Source organism: Papilio machaon, chromosome 9 (assembly GCF_912999745.1).
Source record: "Papilio machaon chromosome 9, ilPapMach1.1, whole genome shotgun sequence".
NCBI lineage: Eukaryota > Metazoa > Arthropoda > Insecta > Lepidoptera > Papilionidae > Papilio > Papilio machaon.
This window is the reverse complement of record NC_059994.1, coordinates 1872685-1889910: the sequence shown is the minus strand read 5'-3', so window position 1 is coordinate 1889910 and position 17226 is coordinate 1872685. Positions and strand designations below refer to the sequence as shown.

Here is a 17226-nt window from a genome sequence, read left to right as displayed (position 1 = left end):
ATTTGCCAGACAGTCGCAAGGAAATTTATAGCCTTTGGTATGCGTCCATTTTCCATGAAAACTGTAAATCAAACGGATTTAGATATTAAAAACAGACAAAGCATTTTGTTGTGAGTATACTTTAATGTGAGGCAAACCAAAAAAGGCGATTCACATACGCCTTTTTCAAATAAAAACTTTATACATAATTGTAACGAAATCACATCATTTTAATAGAAATAAAACGACACTTTCATTGCCTCTTTCATTAAAAAATTGAGTCAGAAAAATTGACGAAGAAAATCCTACAAATAATAAAACTAATACTTCGAAATCTACTATCAAAAGACTTGACCCAACTGGAAAATAACAGTTTAATAATATCATACATTTAAAGCGGAGTCGAGTGGCTTTTGGTACATTGAATGAGGAGCTTCGGGCGAGAGAAATCCAATAATACTCTGACAGCAAATGTACTCACAGTTACATGAAAATTACTAGTAGAAATAACTCTCTATATCTTTCGGTTCAATATTTAAAATCTCCAATGGAAATAGTTTCGATTTACTACTCGCAAGGATCATTGTAACGAGAATCCAAATCACTACATAGAAATATATGTAAAATTCGACTCGTATCACAATGTTGGTTACGATACTCCTCCGAAACAGCTTGACCGATTGTTATGAAATTTTATATCCATATTCCGTATTCCGTATTTTTTCTCCAATTAAGGATTTTTTTTGATTGAGTTGTGGACAGCTAGTTATATAGAGCTTTTGTTGTTTGACTTCAATGATGAAAGAAAACAAAATATAGGGTAAAAGTTAAATTCATTTTGAGTTATTGGAATTATCCAGAGAGTTTGGTTGTGTGGAATAAGTCCATGTCGTGCTCACACGCAAAATACGCGCTAGTCATTGAGTTCTGAAAAATCAAGCCCATAAAACTAACTTCGATTACAATATTTATCATGGCGGGAAATGCAACTGTATCAATGATTTCAATTTCAAATAACATGATCTATTGCCCACATTTATTGTATGTGACTTTCACGATCTCATTTACGTCGACTTCAGTCATTGGCTTTCAGTTTTCAGTCGGCTTTCATGTCTGAGAGGCGACGAACGTGTCCGGCTCGTGCGATAACTTCCCGTATAAAATGATCCGTGCTATACAATAATTGTTCTTAGTATGTGTTGTGATATGTGAATGGACTTATTGATAATTTACATGCCTGGTAAGATATATTTTTTTTTAATTTTAGTAAGTTAACATTTTAGACATTCAACAGTTAAATATTTGTTTGTGAAATTATTTTTTGTTTGAGAAGTAACACAACATTTAAAAAAATACAAGTAAATTTTTTATTAATGGTTTCTTTGATTTATTAATTTTTCATAATTTGTGGATTCATTCTCTATAGATAAACGAGGAATAAGTTTTATACAAACTTACTCAAATACTATATACACGCATCTACACACTATATCATATATAAAATTTGTCTGGATAAAAAAACCTCGTTACTGTAAGTAGTACATCTTCCCATATAACACAAAAAGGTGCGTACATACTTATTTTGGAGTGCACAAAGTAGGCAATAATTCTTCTTCTTGAAGTGCCTCTTCGACTAGCGAAGGTTGGCGATCAGTTCTCCATATTTTATTTTGTCTCTTGCGAGTAATTAAAATTAAGTATTAGGTAATAATATTTAAATATAATTTACTGTTGGACTTTTGTTCGCTCTGAGATCGTAATGACTCATTTATTGTCAAATTGAATTTGATTTCAAATTGAAAGGTCGAGATTAAACAGATAAATTGCGACCGATAAACAATCAGACATGTTTGACAAATTTGTTTGAACAAGCTATTCATCAAATAATTTAAATAAAGACAAAATAAACAAAGCCGCATACTTTTAAATAATTTGACAAACACGAAAAGTTTTTCAAACAGTTTGATTGTTTTCAAGGTTACCAGATGCAGAAAACTATAACCTAAAAATTAATTAAAACCTCAACTAAAAACAAAAACAACTTAATGTTTTATACCCTTTACAGAATTAAACGTTCCAGCTTTTTTTACGTTTACGCTCTCGTATAAAATTTAATTGAAACGATTTATTCTAAAATGAATTTTAATGAGGTTTCTTCAAGCACCAATCTCTTTGCATGAACTCAAAATGTCGACTTAATTTATAACAGGGACTAGTTTACGAAACGGCTTATATTTGAACGGTAACATAAGAGTAATTAAATATTAATAATTATCTAAATATAAATTGTAATGCACCGAAAAATTATATTTATAATAGTACCCAGTGTACTCTATTTGAAACCTGAAAGGTTCAGCCACTGTTGTCAGTTTAAAGTATAATTTGAATCAATCAATTTGAAGAATCAAAAGTTATTTAACTTAAGTAAGTCTTTATTTAACATTATTTTTAAGTAATCGGCAACCCTAACATAGTAACTTCACAACTCCTTGGAAAATGTGTCTCCTTGGGAAATGAACAACTCCTTGGAAATATTTACGAATATATAATTTACAATAAAAGATTAGAGTAATTTATCTGCAGTTATAAGATTATCTTAAAGTTTTACATAAATAAGTTATTCCTAGAAACTTTCCAATACTTGTTACTGTACTACAGAACTGTGTAGTCGAATATTACGCAATCATTTTCTACATAAAAAAAAGCTTATGTTAATTGTTAAAACTATCATCATTTTGAATAGTTTATTACTTAACTATAAATAAATGGTTGGATCAGCATCGATTTATAACTTACTGTAACTTCAAAGTAACAAATGACATACGATAAAGTCAAAGAAAACTAACTTGTTTAATAAAAGGCTTTCGATTCACACTTGAAGCAATAGACTTCCACGTTATTGCTTTCTTCACTTAAGTGCAAACGTACAAGTTTTATTTTTACAAATACGTTATATTTCTAGGAGTTTTATAAAAAAATATATAATAGGTAGTTACATCCAAATTAGCAGTTGACCGGGACTTCGTCGGCGTGGAATTTTAAATATTAAAAAAATAAAACGTATGTCATCCGGGGATAGTGTAGCTTATACTCACTGGGAGCGTCAGGCACATCCTGATGAAGGGTCCGCGATGGGCTCGAAACAAGTCGGTGCCGACACCTGACAGGCATACGTGAGGTTTTAGCCGTTTTTATATCAGATTATGTAATGGTACCAGCTTAAAATCAGCGCAGGTACAGTTTAGCCTGTCCCTGCTTCGCTGAGCTGAATTCCTTTTGCCACTCTTTTATACCGAATTTGTGCCTTGTATGTGTCATGTGTCATATCCCTAACTAACTGTCGCTCGGTACTCCGTGCGTGCGGAATTAAAAAAAACCTTAATTTGTAGCCTATGTATTATTCCACACTATGTTCTATAGAACTGTGCCAAATTTCATCGAGATCCGTTGAGCCGTCTCGGATATAGATTCAAACAAACATCCATCCAACCATCCATCCATCCATCCATCCATCTAAACATTCACATTTATAATATTAGTAAGATTACCCAAGCAGCATCATACGTGTATAAATAAATCCTATTTCTACGTATAACATATTCCGGACATCACACGACAACGAAAATGGAATGAAGGGAATTCTAGCGATTTATATTTGCGAAGGCAAATAAAAAAAATCTCGCTCGGATTCAAACCGCACCTATATTTGTCTTCTCTGTACGCATTTGTTCTAGATGTATACGTACTACTAGCTGTCGGCCGCAACTCCGCCCGCGCGGAATTAAAAATAAAAGTAATTAGTAGCCTATATGTACATTCAGACTATGTTCTACATCTATGCCAAACATAGAGATCCGTTGAGCCGTTCTGTAGATACCTTCTAAAAACCAAACATCAATCCACTCGAACATTCTTACTAAGATATAAATCCCTAGTATATGTTGTTAAAAAATATTTATGTAGCCACATTGAACGATTACGTAGGCACTGACTTGCGAAATTCAGGCCATTATCAATTCATTTTTATATTCAGATTTTAAAACACAATAAAGTAATCATTCTTCTCACAGAACGAGGAATTCCCTGGCGTAAGTAACTATGTTAATTTATTAGGCGATTTGTCATGTACCTAATAGCAATAGGGCTTCTTAACCTTCATTCTAAAAATGCTTAATCATAAAATATTCGTATTATTTTAGAATAAAAATACAAATGTATAGATTCTAAAGATTTGGCTACAGATTAAAAAAATACAACTTTTTATTTTAATTTTGCTTTTATAATTAACAAAATTTAGACTGATGTGACATCCCTTAAAGGAAATCTATTTTAATCAGTTGTTGAAACTCGATCAAAGGCAATGTAATGAAACAAGCCCTTTGTACGAATACCCTCAAACTAACTAAGCTTCATGAAGCCTAATAAGATCTAATTGAACGTCGATCGTAGCGGGCCCTGAGACAGAGTGCTTAGTGGAGACAATGCGCCTGATTTAGATGGAACCTCTAACAGTTGGTGCGTAAATCTTGCGTAATTGATATTTGACATAGTAGCCTCATACAAAAGATTTAGAATTAAATATATCTACACGTATCTTTTTCGAAAGGGTTGTTAATTAAATGTGAATGTAGAGAAGTACCATAGGTAAGGCTCTTGAAAGGCTAAGAAAGAGACGGATGGATGGGAATAATAGTGAAATGTCAAATCATAGATCCGGAACACAAAACCCTGATGCACTAACCCCACACAACGAAAAGGACAGAGAAATGACGATATCTTCGAATATCGAGGGTCGGTGGCTTAGGAGTTAAGCACTTGACTTGTAATCGGCAGATCCTGGACTCGAATCCCGCCTTGTACCACTGTGTTTTTCGATTTACATATGTATTTATACGATGTTCTTACGGAAACAAATCTTAGCAATATGAATTCCAAAATATGTGTGAAGTCAACCAACCCGCACTGGGCAAGCCTGGTTCGCTATGGCCTGGTCACCTCTGACTTAGGGTAGGCTTTAAGCTTTATAGGGACTTATAGTGAGCTGATGATTTATAGTTGAACAACAGATTTTTTGATCAGAATAAACAAATTCTTGTCACTATAAAAATAACCAATAATGGTAAACTATCTAGAAGAACTTTAGATACCTATGTTGACAATTTCGAAGCAGATTAATTGTAAAAAGCTGTGCTTTCCAGTCACATCAATTTATCTAAAGAATATAAACACAAATTTATTTCAAGGTATTGGACACAAGATTTTTAAATATAGTATTGCTGAGAACTATCGTATTTGGTTATTTGTAATTTTTTTTCTGAAATTCAAAATAAGTTCAATATGCAATTAACTCTACAAGACAAAGAAAAGTCAAACATTCAATTAGTTAAAATATAAAGAATTATCTTGAGTTAGAAGTAAATTAAACTACACAACGAGACAATTGATTGCTACGAAAAGAACAGGCTTCATTTATCATTGAGACAAGAATACTTCAGACAACAACTCGAGTCTGAAGAGTCTACTAATTTATGAGTTTATTGAATTTCTTATCCATCTCTAATATATTTTATTCTTTGAAAAACTTCTTGAACCTATTTGAAGACTTCGCGATCAACTCAGTTCTTCAAACCAAGAACCACCGTACAAATCTATGTATAGGTATATAAAAGAAAGTCGTGTTAGTTACACTATTTATAACTCAAGATCGTTCGAATTGATTTAGATTTATTGATCCTTCCTATCCATTTTAAATCCTTTTATAATTACGCCATAAATATTATGAAATTAATTTATAATTAGTCATAATTATTATTATTAATTGCAAAAACAAATATTCTGGCTCTAATTAATAACTGTCCATATAAAAGCTGATATTATATAAAGATTTTTTAAGTGCTGATATAAACATGTCAGCTTTTTTCATCAAATGCTGATAAGATAATTGCCAACAACGTTATCGAGAAATGTTGATGTAAAAACAGAAGTGTTATTCATAATGAAAAATATATTGCAAAAATATTATTCCCATAGAATAATTATTTATCAAAACAAATTTCAAATAACATTTTGCCACAGTACCGGCATACGACTATCCACGTCTTCATATTATAAACACGACACCACACGACATGCACATCGGAAAAACAACACCACAATTTTTATTTGAGATAAATTTCCCTTGTTGCAAATCCTTCATTAAGCATTTTGACAAGCTCATGTTGGACACATACATATAAGAAGATAAACTGCTGTGGTATCACTGCTTAATTTAGTTAATAGTTGAGTAATTGATTGAATATATTGTTTCAGTGTTTCACAACAAAGCAGCGATGTGGTCGCGCAAGCAGTCAGTCTGCAGTGCTCTTAGCGGCGTCTCCAAAGGTGACGAGCCTCTGACGGCTGGTATCCGAGTCTACCCATTTGCTGTTGCCTTAAGAGTTAGAGTATTGCAGGTAACAATCAACAGATAGTTTCATCGCATCTTTAAAATGATGCCAGATTTTTAGCAAGTTTAAAAGCTAAGCGATAGTAAAAATTATAAAGTTGATATTTAAACCCTAGATAATTTACGTAGAGATTAAGTTGCAAATATTAAACATTATAAATTGAAACAGTTGCAAATTCACGTAAATTTTACGGTCAATACACTTAACGTAGTGGCTTTCATACAATGTAACTCGAGGTTACGAGACAACGGAAGGTGAAATAGGACACGAACTTTTTACACTGATCGAGAGAACATCAAAACGTTGGGATGATGGAAACAAAGAAACGATTAACGCTAATTTACGAAGTTCAAATGTCAGAAAGTTTATAAAGGAACAATTAAAAAGAGTCATAAATTTACCTGACATAGTTACGACTGTTCGAAATAACGCAAAGAAATAAACATTGATTATAAATAGCAATTGCGCTCGTTCAAAATGTACAAATAGAGGTAGAAATAAAATAATAAAAGCCCAAGTTCAGGATCGAAATGATTTTATGACTAAAGATCCGATGACGGACAATGCGCAGATTTTGAATTTTCTATAAACATTTAAATGTTTTAGGAATGTTTTCGTTTTTAAAGTCAGACTATAACCAACTAGGTATCGTCTAATTTTGTATTTCAGTTTAAAGCAAATTTTCTTGCGAACTATGACTAGAAGTTCGATAGAATTATTTTCCATTTCTATATTTCCCACGGCATTTAAAAACTAGCGGGCGTTTGCAGTGACAAATCAATTGCTATTAGTAATATCATTCTTTATCAGCACACTATACATCCCCACTGAGGGTCTCAGAGCCTACCCCAGATAAGGAATGACTAGGCCACAGTCAACCACGATGCCCAGTGCTGGTTGGTTGACTTCACACATATCTTGAAATTTCTTCGATGTTTTTCTTCACCGTAAGAACTTTGGACAAGTACATATGTAAATCGAAAAACATATTGGTACATCGCACATTTGTTCGTAAGCGAGATTTGAACCCAAGAACTGAAGATTACAGGTCAAGTGCTTAACCCCTGAGTCACAGACGCTCGCGTGCTCTCAGTCGTCCTACCGACGTTCCGACGTATCTGAACCATTGACGCTACTTGTGCTATCATCATCGGTAAAATGCGAAATGCGGTAGCACATTCTTATTGTTTTAAGCCAAACAACATTTGAAAGACGAAAGAAAAAAAGAAGTAGAGACGATAGACGAAAGACTGTTGTTTGTAGTCATCCTTCTCACTGTAAGTAAAGCAAAGTAAATCACGCTTATAATTCTTTTCTAGATCGTCTGTGGCATTGGTGGTCTGGTGGTAGGTGCAGTTGGATGGTTGGAAGAAAAACAAAAACCAGCACTAGGATTAGGAGTACCTGCAGGAGCCATAACAGTTGTAGCAGCAAGTAATACACATTACATACAATATTATCCATGATTATAGTTAAACAAACTTATTCTTTACAATTCCTAGTTTGTTCTTCAACGGTATATCAAAAAAAGATTTACGACGTTGCTGTCGGTGATTTTACTACTATTTTAGTATAAATTTTATGATTCACTAGAATCCAAAAAGAGGGGTTGTATTCATCAAAATATTCAGTGTTTTATTAAATTAAAAATTACTTAATCCTAGTAATTTCATGTACTATCATAAACCACAGACCGATGTTAATTAAAATACCACACTGTTTTGGCAAAACATTTAAAATAATGTACCGATAAAAAAATATAAAGAACCTTTTTAAAAGATAAGCACACCCGAGGGAACAACCGATTTGCATAAAATATCCTTCAAATAAGAGGTCTTATCCTTAAGCGTACTTAACCGCTAAGTTATGGATTCAAATCCGAATCCCAACTAAAGTTTGATACAAATATATTCATGCATAGCTTGTGACTTACTGCAGTTGGAATTCTACGACTAGCTCAACTCAGGGTCTTAAAGCAGTCACCCTTAATATAAATTTACTTTGTGAAATCTACATTAAGGTACTCCTTTAGAGACCACTTAACAAATCTGTATAAACTCTCAACTTTATTACTTACAAATTTTACTTTACCCAATAATTCTGAACGGTGATGAAGTTATAAATTTTTTTCTCATAATGATTCGACGTGAGGACGATACAATTGTAAAACATCCTTTGTTTCTAACCAGCAACTTCAGTATACTTCAGTCGTGGTTTCGGAGGTTGGAACACAGCGAGATCGCGGACATCGAGGTCTTGGGGTGGGCCGTGGCGGGTGCTGGGGCCAGCTCCGTGCGCCGCTGTGCCTCTCACCGCATTGTGGACAGTCGCTATAGCCGCGCATATAGCAATGCTAGCAATTTGTATAAGAACGCTGATGAATTTAGGGTAAGTACTATTAGATTATGAAGACATAAACGCTGAAAGCGCCTGCCTACAACATTGAAAGGCGTACATACGTTCGAAGACATATGATAAATAGAGGTCTGGACTTAAAGGTGCTGGTCACGATGTTCGTAAAGAAGTTATGGTAATTGTTGGATGCTTCTAAACTCTTTACGTAGATCGTGTCTAATAATTGCGAAAACATATCAATAGATTTAATGTTTCAACAACTTGGTTGACGAATACGTTCCGGATTTCAGTACCATACCTTTAGGTGGATTTAACAAATGTAGATTACAGTGTTCTTACCTTATTTCTTCTCTTCTCTATATCTCAAAAAAAAATCGTCTCGTCCATACCAATGTTTCTGATCCCACAACAGCTGCAACAGCACAACATGTGTGGGCGTTGCGGTGGCGCAGCTCGTAGTGTCAATCAGCACGTTGGCTGCGACTGTGTATATGCTGCAATTGGACCTCAGGTTCGATCCCGCCGTCACTCCGCCAAGACCTTCCGATGCACATACTGCCGTTTCTATGGTAAGATGAATATTTTTTTTATTTAATTAACTCGATTAATAATATATTGTGGATTTACTTAACCACAGAACCAATATTATATTTGCCATCTCCGTATCTAAACAGAAGGATAGACTTTTCAATACACAATTTCTCTATTGAAAACAATAAAACATTTTAAATACGACCTGATTTTAACTTAGACATCAACGCAAATCGTGGGACGTGATTTTTGTGCAAAATATAAACTCACTAGAAAAAGGTGTCGTATAACCTCAGCGCAATAATTGCGAAATGAGCAGAGCAAATAGGCCACAAATACAACCATGTTACAATAATATATGTGCATTTTTTTTATATAATAAAATTAAATATGATTTCATTATACCATATGCAAGGTTTCCGTTCGCTGACCGTTGCTGGAATGTTGAATAATGTTTATGTTTAACATTGGCATATATCTTATTCAAAATAGAATATCGATTGCTGTAATGAATCAACCGCAACGTAGAGTTTGATTTATTGCACGCGTTCATCTTAATTTCTTTCACAGTCTTTATTAATAGTTCTCAATTAATCAGAAATTAATTTTCTTAGTATTTTATTATTGCAGTCAGTTTTTATTTAATGTTAAGTGCATTAATTATTAAATTGTATAAAATTGGAATGATTATGTTTGAGGAAGTCGAAACGTTGCGCCAGTAATAGAGAAATTGAAGAGTTAATGGTGAGCGTGGTTTGAACTTCCTAGCCTTTTTCCTTACGGGGTCCGGCACAGTTTGTACAATCAGGAAATCTGGCGGTGTTTCACCTTAAGCTGTAGTCGTTTGAACGTTTTTTACACATTGTGACAATGAAGCGGAACAATAACCAATAGGACTAGGGTCTAGGGGACCAGGATAGCTTTTTAATGTATTTAATATAAAATAAGCTTTTGCTATTAGTATCCCGTCGTTTGTGCAACTCACTGCTACCTACGTCTCATTGAGTAACGAGCAAGGATTTGAGCAAGGAACAGGGTAATTTTTCTGATAGTGGAATACCGCAGATTTCAACGACTGTACTTCCATACACCTCTATCAGATATCATATCTGAATCAACTCCCTTTTTACTCCTTCATATATATCCTCTTTCATAAAATCCATTCATACTTTTTTGCGTTCTACCGTATGGATGGAGAATGGATGGGCTTATAATTTTCTTGTCTAGTGATGGAATTTTTTTTTCTATAGGTACCATTGACATCAGTAGCAGTAAACAGCGGTAACAGTGGGGATGGTGAAGCTGGGAGTCCGTTCGGGAAGGACAAGAACTCACAATCGCCACAAATAGATCCCACTTGATAAAGTTAATCTACATAGATTAAATGCCGAACCCAATAATCGATCTCAATGTATTTTTTATTATCTTAGACATTTTTATCAATATTTTCAATCGATTTGAATACATAAAAAGTAACTAAGAACACTTCAGATCTTTTGTATGGATCGTTTATTGGGTCCGGAGAAAACTGCTAGAAATATATGTAGAGAAATGTATATTTTATAAAATAGATATGAAATAAGAATAAAGCTTCTTGAATCGAAATCTTTTTGTCTGTACACAGCGTGAAAATAACCGTCCATTTTCCTTAATGAAGGTTATATTATAATGAATTACTGCAGTGTCAACTTTTGGTATTTTTTTTATCGTTCAGGGATAAACAAAAAATGTGAAGAGAATATTTGAACAAAAATGTATACTCTATAGGTTGATTAAATTCTTACGCTGTTTTAAATACTTGTAAAAATACTCTTTGTCTTTGAGAATATCCATGTACTACTTAAAACTTTTGTATAGCAATTTTGTTCTTCTGAGAATTCCAGTTGTGCTGATTTTACTTGGGAACAACTTTCATCAAAAACATTTGTGTATTCCGAAGAAAAATCACCGTGACACTGGTTAGTTTATAAGAATTCTTGTAAAATTAATTGTGTATTTTTATAAGAAATAAATACAGTTAACTACATTTTTATTTTAACATTAACAGATATAATAATAATAAAATGCATTTCGTATATAATGTATAAAACATTTTAGATTACGAGTATATATAATTATTATTATTTATGTGTAAAAAAAATTATGTACATAACTTTTGAAAGTTTATAAAATTTTATATGAGCTATTTGTGTAAATATATAATTTGCAATTCAGGTATCGTATTTCAATTACCTATATTTAAATAAGTATTCAGTAAATATCAAATTTCAAAATCCAATTCTCTTTTCAATTTAAAAAATCAAATTTCTAAAAAGTTCAGTTACTACGACGCGTGAACTGTAATATTTGTGTTATAATACTTTACGTTGCGTCGTGTTACGTCGTGACTAGTATCAATTTCGATACATTACATCGCCGTGCGAATATAAAATTAACATACATTAAATTGTAAGGCGGATGAAAAACCGCATACTGTGGAAGGCTAATGCCACCCCAATTCACAATTCCGAAACAGAAAGGTTTAATATGTCCAGCAGTGGGCAGACAGAGGTTGATGATCCACTGATAAAAGTCAAAAACTTTGCATTATACTCATATTCATTAGCAAGTCACAGTACGAGAAGCAATCGCATATTGAACAAAAGTTTTTGATTAGACCATACTTATAAGCTTCCTAGGTATACTCTGGCAGCAATATTTCGTAATAATTTATCGATTGTTTAAGGTTTGCCCATCGACCTTAATTGCGGTACACTTCATGTCAGCTAATTTATAAGCGACTTGTTTATGTAGGCCGACCTTTGTTGATATTATTCCAGGACCTGAGTGAATGAAGTGTGCATATTTACTTTGCAACATAATATCTATTTTTTACCATGTTATTACTAAAATATTTTGTATTTATTCTTACTTTTTTAAAAACAAGAAAAAAATTAATTAAGTAAAAAAATAAAAATCTTTTTTTGTACTCGCCAACCTAGGTCCTTTTAAATCTCTAAACCCAGTACTTATTTTATTTATTTAATATTTTATAACAGTATCCAAAACGTAAAATATACATGAAATATAAAGTAAGGATGATATACGAATAGTTTCCTAAAAATACACCCATGAGAAAAGGCCATTTTTCATATAAATTATTAATTTCTCCCGCGTTCGTACGCCTATGACAGTTGTCTCTCAAAGGGGAAGTGAAAGATAAATGTTCTCTAAACCGGCGATTCTTTATCTGCTTTTTCCATTGTCGAACTATATTGTTGTCCTGTTCATTCTTTTTGAAAAAACAGAGACAAGAATATGCAGATATACAAGTTTTGGTAAACAAAAGATTTATAACATACTTGTTTCTATAACTTATAAATAATTTTTGTTGTCATGATTTATTTAGTTGAATATATTTCCATTTACTTTGTAGGTCTTTTGATGTACCTATAAACAATATAAGAATTCGATTGTTGGAACATAAATCTTAATACTTTTAGGGAAAATAAATAATCTCAAAGGAAATTTGTTTCACTATTAAAACTACGCACTATTACACAAAACAAATAGTACAGATTACAATCACAACTACTCGTACAATCTGGTTGTTAACAAATTCAAGTGAACAAACAATATTTTGCTAATTTCTATAAATTTAATTTTAAACACGGTTCAAATTATTCCTACCGTCTCCGAGTGTTAATTAAAATTTAATTAATATACCATTTAAATATCTAATTAAATGTCTTCGGAAACTTAAATTTATATTTACATTAATTTCAAATACTTCTTGCTATTTCACATTTATGTTTAAACTAGCTGTCGCCCGCGACTCTGTCCGCGCGGCATTAAAAAAAACTTTATAAGTATCCTATGTTGTGTTCTTCCAGAATATGTTCTACAACCGTGCCAAATTTCATCAAGATCCGTTGAGCCGTTCCGGAGAAACTTTTAAATAAACAAAGATCCATCAAAACACTCGCATTACATATTAGTAAGTTTAGTACCTACTTAATTTCCATAATTTTATCTAGTTTTTTTAAACTCTTAAAATATGAAAATTGTCTTATAAAATTTTCCCTTTGTAAATTAATTTTTATCAAGATATCATTTTGTTAAATTCGTAACGTAATCAAGAGACGGCTCTATATAATTCTCCGGATTTGAACGTTACTGGTACCCGAGGAAAAGCGCGCAGAATAACAACGATGCGACAAAGATTAAATTTTTCTTATCTTAAAAAATTTAGCATTTTATTATTTCGCTGTCGGATTATTTCTACTTATATGTTTCTATACGGACTTTTCAAAATAAATCATTTAATTCAGGTATTAAATTATGCAAACTTTCGTGAGACATTATCATTATCTTATAATATTAGGTCCTTACATATGAAATTGGTGTTTTGTATGGGAGGAACAAAAAGTCGAATATTTTTTAATATAATATATTTAATGAATCAAAGTATGAACCATTATTTTCTATGCACTTTTGCCATCGCATAGGTAGTTAATTGATCCCTTTACTAAAAAAACCAGTCGGACGGGAATCAATAAAATCTTTGAAGGTGATTTGGACTGCCCCATCGGAGTTGAATTTTTTCCCTTGCAAGAAGTTATTCAAATTTCGAAAAAAATGGTAATCTGTTGGAGCAAGGTCCGGGGAGTACGGAGGATGTCTTAGACTTTCCAATTGAAGCTCTTCTAATTTAGTAGCCGTCTGTTGCGCAGTGTGTGGTCTAGCGTTGTCGTGAAGCAGCAGTGGCGTGGAGCGATTGACCAGCCTAGGTTGTTTAGCCGCTAGCTTTTCCATCATGGTTTGAAATTGCTGACAATAGACATCAGCCGTAATAGTCTGGCCAGATTTGAGAAAACTGTAATGAACAATACCGGCACTAGTCCACCAAACGCTTACAAGTAACTTTTTTGGGGATAATTTTCGCTTGGGGCAGGATTTGGCTGGCTGGCCAGGATCCAACCATTGCGCTGAGCGCTTACGATTATCGTAAAGAACCCATTTTACATCACAGGTAATGATTCGGTTTAAAATACCTTCATTATTGAGCCGGTTTAGTAATCTAACGCAACAGTCGACGCGCGTTTGCCGGTTTGCTTCCGTCAATTCGTGAGGTACCCACCTTTCAAGCTTTTTAATCTTCCCAATTTGCTTCAAGTGAATTAAAACAGTTTTATCACTAACATCGCAGCCTGCAGCTAACTCGGACGTGGTTTGCGATGGATCCGCTTCCACAATAGCCTTCAACTCTTCATTATCAACTTGAGCCTCAGGCCATCCACGGGGCTTGTTCTGCAGATCGAAATTTCCAGAACGAAAACGTTGAAACCAAAAACGAACTGTGTTTTCTTTTGCAACACGACCGCCATACACATCATTCACCCTTCGAGTCGTTTCCGCAGCACTAGTGCCACGGCGGAACTCGTACTCGTTAATAATGCGATATTTTAAGTTTTCCATTTTGTAAAATGAGTGACGCAAACAGAAAAAAACAGATGAAAAAAAACAAATGAATGACGGTCATCGAACCACAGATACATGAGTCTATAGCTGTACAAATTTGAATTTGGAATTCCTTACCAAAGAGGAGAAATTCGTGATTAAAGTGGCCAGTACGAAAAACGCCAATTTCATATGTAAGGACCTAATATATAGGAACGGCTAAAACATTCACGTATTATATCCGGTGTCGGCACCGACTAGTTTCGAGCCCTTCGGGGGCTCTTCATCAGGGTGAGTGGGACTGGTATTATTACGCGGACGCGGCCCGTCGCTCACTGTTCCTAATTCTGCACTGTTTTTAATTCAGGTAATCAGTTTCCTATAAGTCAATAAATGCCTAGATTTTTTTGTATTAATGGCACCTTTAATAAGACGTTATAGTAAGCCATTGTCTTCTACAATAGTATGAGAGATTGAAAATCGATTGTTCAGGAAAAATGGTTTAGAAAAGCGTGGGAAGGAAAATAAAACGACGTATTGCTGAAAGTCCATTTTATTAATAGTTCAAAGTTTTAAACATACTTTGAATGTATTGTAGTCTAAGTTTAGCGACAACTTGAAATTAAATTTAGTTTAAAGTTTACAAAATTTTTCTTCAACATGTCTGAAAACTTTTTTCATAATTGCTCTCTGTTTTAACTTAATTTTAACGCTACTGCAAAATAAGAAGTATTTATAACTTAAACTAAGCAATGTGCCTCAGTGGCTCAGGGGTTAAGCACTTGACTTGCAATCTGCAGGTCCTGGGTTCGAATCCCGCCAAGTACCAATGTGTTTTTCGATTTACATATATACATTTATCCGACGTTCTTACGGCGAAGGAAAACATCGTGATGCAACCTGCACATATCTGAGAACAAATTCAATGATATGTGTGAAGTCAACCAACCCGCACTTGGCCAGCGTGGTTGACTATGGCCTAGTCACCTCTAACTTGGGGTAAGCTTCGAGCCCGTCAGTGGGGATGTATTGTGAGCTGATGATACTCAGAATCGTTATGTTGTCTTGCTTAGTAAAGATTTATTATTAAAAGTCTCCGTTAACTCAGTGGTATACAACTTTATATGAACTGAAAGTTGTATAGACATAGTATGGCAACGTTATTTTTATAACGTTTTGCTAAATATAAAGGCGGTATTGCGAGCGGGAATATGACACACGCGGGGGAAAATTAATTCAGCTCGATTGGCTTATTAAGCCATCCTTGTTGCTTGACCTATTTCTTTCTTTATATATAGGTGGCCTCTGTTTGCTTTTTTTTTAATTTTGTAGCCACTAATTATAATACCATTTTAAAACACTATTTTTTTCCACCACAATTCTTAGTTAACGAATGATAAATATTGTAAGAAATAACACAAATATAATAAAAAATAATTTATGCTTGAGGGCCAATTTTAGTCCTCCTTCCCTTCCCTTCCTTTTCGTATGTAAGAGAAATGGAAAGGGGAAGTGGATTTGATGGAAGATAGGACACATAGGAAGAGGAAAAATTCTCTTTCTGTGCGTCTCTTCTCCGTCGATTAAAGGCGCATTTACAATTACGGCTATCTATGGACAACGATCGCTTCGCTATTTCGGCGAACTCCGTTGCCTTCTAGATCGTTTCTCACCTTATAAAAAAATAACTTTGAGCTTTGTATTTACCTCATAAGTAATATATACCTTAGCCTAGCTAAACATAGCTCGATTAACTTAACAAAAACCTCACGCGAACACTGAAATAATCGTAAAACAGTTTCATGAGACTCGACATTAGTATTTATTGGTCATTTACGTCGGCAGAGGGCACCTCTTGTCGTCTCTCGCCGTAAAGTGGATAAGGAAAGCTTTTATTTCAAAATTTATACACTTTTTATATACAAATCTTCAAAGATATATACAGAAGACGGTTAATTTAAGCTTTTATCTTCAGAGACATTAATTATAGTAATCTGAGAATACGAGTAAAATATTGTTAAAAATTCACATTTAGTAACAGCTCGATTTAACATATATTGTTGTCTCCATTTTTTCAAAGTAAATGAGAGGGATGGCAATTTCTTTTTATACTTTCCACTTCGACCTCTCAACGACATGAGTAACGTGATCAAAATAAATTAATATAAATAAGGACGTAAGCCATGAATCCTTAATTTATTTAGCAATCCCTGAAACAATGCTTGATGAGAATCCTACTTCATCTCTTCAAGTGCCGGTCTACATTCAAAATTTTACTTTAATACGAAGTGAATAAGGTACAGAATTCTTTACATTTGTCACAATACAATGACTCACTACGTATATCTGAATGTGACGGGGTATGGTTTCTATCAATGTCTGCGATGTATGTATAGGTATTTCTTTTATAAGAAAGCGCTAATAATACCTTATTATACTAAACGTATTGCACAATATATTGTACAATTGAAAACGA

General features: G+C 33.6%; 1 protein-coding gene across 2 annotated transcripts; it reads left to right on the top strand.

The window, feature by feature from the left end:
- The first annotated feature begins 1094 nt into the window (after positions 1-1094).
- On the top strand, positions 1095-10702 carry LOC106712858. 2 transcript variants are annotated; one of them, XM_014505516.2, is made up of 6 exons: positions 1095-1219; positions 6289-6431; positions 7745-7859; positions 8624-8813; positions 9193-9349; positions 10562-10702. In XM_014505516.2, exons 1-6 carry the CDS (start codon positions 1192-1194, stop codon positions 10670-10672), a joined length of 744 nt encoding a protein of 247 aa, XP_014361002.2. In that variant the 5' UTR covers positions 1095-1191; the 3' UTR covers positions 10673-10702. The 2 variants fall into 2 exon arrangements, with proteins under 2 accessions (XP_014361002.2, XP_014361001.2); XM_014505515.2 differs by having other exon boundaries at positions 8615-8813.
- The last annotated feature ends 6524 nt before the right edge of the window (positions 10703-17226 follow it).

Excerpts from the sequence above, each read along its gene's own strand:
- LOC106712858 (XM_014505515.2), top strand. The coding sequence starts at position 1,192 with ATGGACTTATTGATAATTTACATGCCTG. Across the intron at positions 6,432-7,744 it reads TAAGAGTTAGAGTATTGCAG|ATCGTCTGTGGCATTGGTGG; the intron begins GTAACAATCAAC and ends ATTCTTTTCTAG. Across the intron at positions 8,814-9,192 it reads AGAACGCTGATGAATTTAGG|CTGCAACAGCACAACATGTG; the intron begins GTAAGTACTATT and ends ATCCCACAACAG.